The sequence below is a fragment of the Engraulis encrasicolus genome, unplaced genomic scaffold (genome assembly GCF_034702125.1).
Source record: "Engraulis encrasicolus isolate BLACKSEA-1 unplaced genomic scaffold, IST_EnEncr_1.0 scaffold_26_np1212, whole genome shotgun sequence".
NCBI classification, from domain to species: Eukaryota; Metazoa; Chordata; class Actinopteri; order Clupeiformes; family Engraulidae; genus Engraulis; species Engraulis encrasicolus.
This window is the reverse complement of record NW_026945555.1, coordinates 275,281-280,280: the sequence shown is the minus strand read 5'-3', so window position 1 is coordinate 280,280 and position 5,000 is coordinate 275,281. Positions and strand designations below refer to the sequence as shown.

The 5,000-nt window shown below is 46.1% G+C and overlaps 1 protein-coding gene across 1 annotated transcript in view; it reads right to left on the bottom strand.

Annotated features, from left to right (window-relative positions):
- The window catches only part of fstl5 (follistatin-like 5), a 133,156-nt gene that overhangs the window by 1,328 nt on the left and 126,828 nt on the right, over nt 1-5,000 (bottom strand). The window contains exons 14-15 of the mRNA XM_063192882.1: nt 4,005-4,170; nt 2,978-3,120 (exon numbers count right to left, since the gene is read on the bottom strand). Of these exons, the coding sequence (XP_063048952.1) occupies nt 2,978-3,120; nt 4,005-4,170 (309 nt within the window). The remainder of the gene's footprint in view (nt 1-2,977; nt 3,121-4,004; nt 4,171-5,000) is intronic.

The following is a 5,000-nucleotide window of genomic DNA, read 5'->3' as shown; positions in this document are numbered from 1 at the left end:
CAGCAGCCAGTGCGAGTCAAGTAATTAAGAATAACGTGAGATCAACAGAGCAAGCAACACTATTGCGTTGAGGCTACGTTCTTCAGGCTATTCAAATGTGCCTGATCAAACATTCTTCCAGCACGAATGGATTCTGTGTTCGGCAGAATCCTTAATAATAATGTTAATGCATATGCAATCATAAGCTGCAACATCTAGGAGGAGATATGTAAGCTAGAGCGTCCTTACCTATCAACATTTCTGTTTGGTATGGCCACCTCACCCTACTCATTCTGTTTTCATTCTGTTTATTCTCTGAGACCAAGGCAATTTTCATGCTGACATGACAATGAAAGTCTATTATATTCTATGGCATGATCTAAATTCAAATTTATTGATACTGTTATAAATAGGTCTAGGCCTACAGGGCAATCATGAAATGCATTTTAGATGTGAGAATGACAATAGAGGTACAGTTTGCACAGATTAAAATATTAGGCCATTTACACAGCCGGTCTAAAACCTGGGGAAGCAGGTGTATTATGAGGTGTGCCATTACACTGGTTAAGATCCCTTTTCCCGCGAAAAGTAAAGTAAAGTAATAAGTAACGAGTTACTTTTTAAATTTAGTAATAAATAAAGCAATTCAATTACAATTGAAAGCAGTAACTAAAGTAAAGTAACTAATTACTTTAAAAAAGTAACTTACCCAACACTTACCCAACACTGGGTATTATTTACAGTCCCTAAAGCAATGTGGGGTTAGGTGTCTTGGTAGAGGGTGTTGGTTACAGTCCCTGGAGCAGTGTGGGGTTAGGTGTCTTGGTACAGGGTGTTGGTTACAGTCCCTAAAGCAATGTGGGGTTAGGTGTCTTGGTACAGGGTCTTGGTTACAGTCCCTGGAGCAGTGTGGGGTTAGGTGTCTTGGTTACAGGGTCTTGGTTACAGTCCCTGGAGCAGTGTGGGGTTAGGTGCCTTGGTACAGGGTTATTGGTTACAGTCCCTGGAGCAGTGTGGGGCTAGGTGCCTTGGTAAGGGGTATAGGATATAGTCCCTGGAGCAGTGTGGGGTTAGGTGCCTTGGTACAGGGTTATTGGTTACAGTCCCTGGAGCAGTGTGGGGCTAGGTGCCTTGGTAAGGGGTATAGGATATAGTCCCTGGAGCAGTGTGGGGTTAGCTGCCTTGCTCAAGGTTCACCTCAGTCATGGATAGAGACGTATGGAGAAGTAAGGGTGGGATTCGAACCTCTAAGAACGCAACTGCATAGCTGGTTGAAATTGAGTTTAGACCAGAGATGGGCTTTATAATAGCTCTGTTTTCTTGGGTCAAAAATATGTGGTCCAACATTGTCCACATCTGTCAACTACAAAAACCCCACATATTTCAGAAACAGGACGCAGTGAAGGATGTTAATGCCGCTCTATGGTTTTATGAGGTTACGTCTTCCAAGTTAAAACGCAGAAGTGATGTGTTAATTTAGTTCAGTGGAAAGAAAAGAAAAGAGAGTTACAGTTACAGAGTAAAGGGTTTTTCTGTAGGGTTTTTCTACCGATTTATAGCCATAGAAATCAATACAATTTAGGTGAATTTGGGCGGGATTTCGTGCTTCCAGGCAGGTTTTTTTCAGCATTTTGTGGGCTGGAAAACAGCAGTCACATCTGGTGACCCTGGACCCTGGTTTAGCCTCTTACTGCAGCAGGGGTCGCCAGCGACCCTATTCTCTTGCTGCAGCAGGGGTCGCCAGCGACCCTATTCTCTTGCTGCAGCAGGGGTCGCCAGCGACCCTATTCACTTACTGCAGTAGGGGTCGCCAGCGACCCTATTCTCTTGCTGCAGCAGGGGTCGCCAGCGACCCTATTCACTTGCTGCAGCAGGGGTCGCCAGCGACCCTATTCTCTTGCTGCAGCAGGGGTCGCCAGCGACCCTATTCACTTACTGCAGCAGGGGTCGCCGGCGACCCTATTCACTTACTGCAACTGGGGTCGCCGGCGACCCTATTCACTTACTGCAGCAGGGGTCGCCGGCGACCCTATTCACTTACTGCAGCAGGGGTCGCCGGCGACCCTATTCACTTACTGCAGCAGGGGTCGCCAGCGACCCTATTCTCTTACTGCAGCAGGGGTCGCCGGCGACCCTATTCACTTACTGCAGCAGGGGTCGCCGGCGACCCTATTCACTTGCTGAAAATGCTTAACTACATCATAACAACATTGCCATGACATTACAGAGAACCATAGTGCTGCGCTAAGGGGTTAAATACTCTGGAACCCTCCCCTGAGGCCCAGTGTCCATAGATATGCTAATTCCCCCTCGCATCCCAGGCATGGAGTCTGTTTGAAAGGAATCCAAGTACTTAGCATCTGAGGGCGTGATGATTCTTTTTACTTGAATTCTCATTCTCCTGTAAATAAATGCTGAAAATACAAAGTATACATAGAACAAGGGAACCACGAACTCCACACTACTATTGAAAATACCGTTGCAAACAGTGTGGGACCAAACTTTAGACAAAAGGGAAGAATCTGGTGGCCCTTGAGGACTCTGATGAAGACGCTTTGTCTAATGCGCTGCAAATAAATAAGAAATAACTTTTAAAGGGACACTGTGCAGGAAATGGTCAAAAAAGGTACTGCAACTATGCTGCTTATTGAAACTGGGTTGGCTATCGCCAAATTATATATTTACATGAATGTTTACTGAGTAATAAACAAATATTTCCTAGTATGGTCCAAGTAGAGGCTATTTTTGGAAATTCAAAATGGCGGACCATGGAGAAGATCCCCCTTTTCATGTATGAAAAGTGCAATTTTTCCAGTTATAATGAATACTTAGAATTTGATGGTGGTGGTAAATATTCATGAAAAAGGTAACATTACTGAATAATGGAAATGAACAACTAAAAATCTCACACAGTGTCCTTTAAAGACATCCTTGTGGCACCAGATTTCTTCCTTTTTTTAGAAATGACATGTAATGTGAAAACATCTGATCCACAAACCCCTCTCCGTCGTCCACGGTAACCAGGTGTCGGCCGTCAGGTGACACGTATGGTGTTCCGCTGACGTCGCCGTTCTCGCCGATCACCAGGTCGGTCACCGCGTCAACCAACAGCTGGGGGCGACGCCCACCAACACGCCGAGCCTTAGGTAGACACACACACACACACACACACACACACACACACACACACACACACACACACACACACACACACACACACACGCGCGCGCATACACACACACAGTTGCACACACACACACACACACACACATACACACACACACATACACACACACACGCGCGCATACACACACACACACACATACACACACAACACACACACACACCACACACCCACACACACACACACACACACACACACACACACACACACACACACACACACACACACACACACACACACACACACACACACACACACACACACTCAGTACGTTTACACCAGGGCGCCGAGCCTTAGGGGAACAAAAATGTCTAAAAAAGATTCTAGAACACTCTATGAAGATTGTAGATCACACTATGAAGGATATTAGAGGACAGTAGGGGTGGGAGATGTAGAAAAAATAAAATGACATATCAAGGTTTTTTTTTTAAAGATATTTTTATGGGCCTTTATTTCGGATAGGACAGTGAAGGTGCGACAGGAAGTGAGTGTGGAGAGAGATGGGGTAGGGTTGGGAAATGACCCCGTCCGGACTCGAACCGGGGTCCCCATGGGCATGCAAGCCCAAGTGTGGGGGGCTTAGCGCGCTGCGCCACAGCGCCCCCACCATATCACGATTTAAAAAAACAAACAAATCTCAATTACACAACCATGCCTCACCTCTTCGTATAACTGTCACGATATATTGGCCAAGGCATTATTGTGATAAACAATAACATTACCATACTCGTGGTCATTTCTAAATTAAATGAAAATCGGATAAAAATTGCAAATACACCCTCTCTAATTTTGAAAGCATCATGGCATGGATAGATGTTGATGTTGTTGTTGTTGTCGTCACCTGGTCGTCACGGCAACTGACGAAGTAGAGCCCTCCCAGGTGTGTGTAGGCGAGTGACTGCGGAACGCAGTGGAACTCCGAGAGGCTGATGTTCTTTACGTAGGAACCGCTCTCAAGGTCCAGCTTCAGGAGAACCGTCTCATCACGGTGGAGAACCATACCAAACCTACAGGACACACACACATCACACACACACACACACACACACACACACACACACACACACACACACACACACACATACACACACACCATCACACACACACACACACACACACACACACACACACACACACACACACACACACACACACACACACACACACACACACACACACACACACACACACACACACACACACACACACACACACACACACATTCTATGTACTACTACACACTGGTCAACCCTCCCCTGTCACCTCTGGTGTGCTCCAAGGTTCTGTGCTGGGGTCCCTCCTCTTCATCACCTAGCTCCCCATGGCAACATCTTCCATTAATTTAATATCAATTCTCACTATTTTTACTATTTTGACTATTTAAGTGCTATGAACACGACAAACCGCTCTACACATTTGGCAAACCCTCTGTCACTGCCCCCACGCCCACCACCGGCCTGAATTCAAAAATCCAGAATTCCAATCCTGGTTCACCTCCAAACTTCTTACAATTTAACAGTGCCAAAACTAAAGTCCAACTCTTAGGCCCAACATAAACCCTATCCAAAGCTTTTCAAGTGACAACTCTCCTGTTTTCCCCTCAAGTTGACAGTGTGGGTGTCATCCTCGATGGCTCTCTCTCCTTCCACTCCCAAATCAATAACCCCTTCTGTTTACTTTCATCTCTATGCAACATAAACCGCCTCCCTCCCTCCCTCCCTCACCCCTCCCTCTACCTCCATCCTTGTACACAGTCTTGTCACCTCCTGCTTGACTACTGTAATTCTCTCCTATTTGGTCTCCCTCAAAGAAATCCCTCCATGAGGTCCAACTGGTC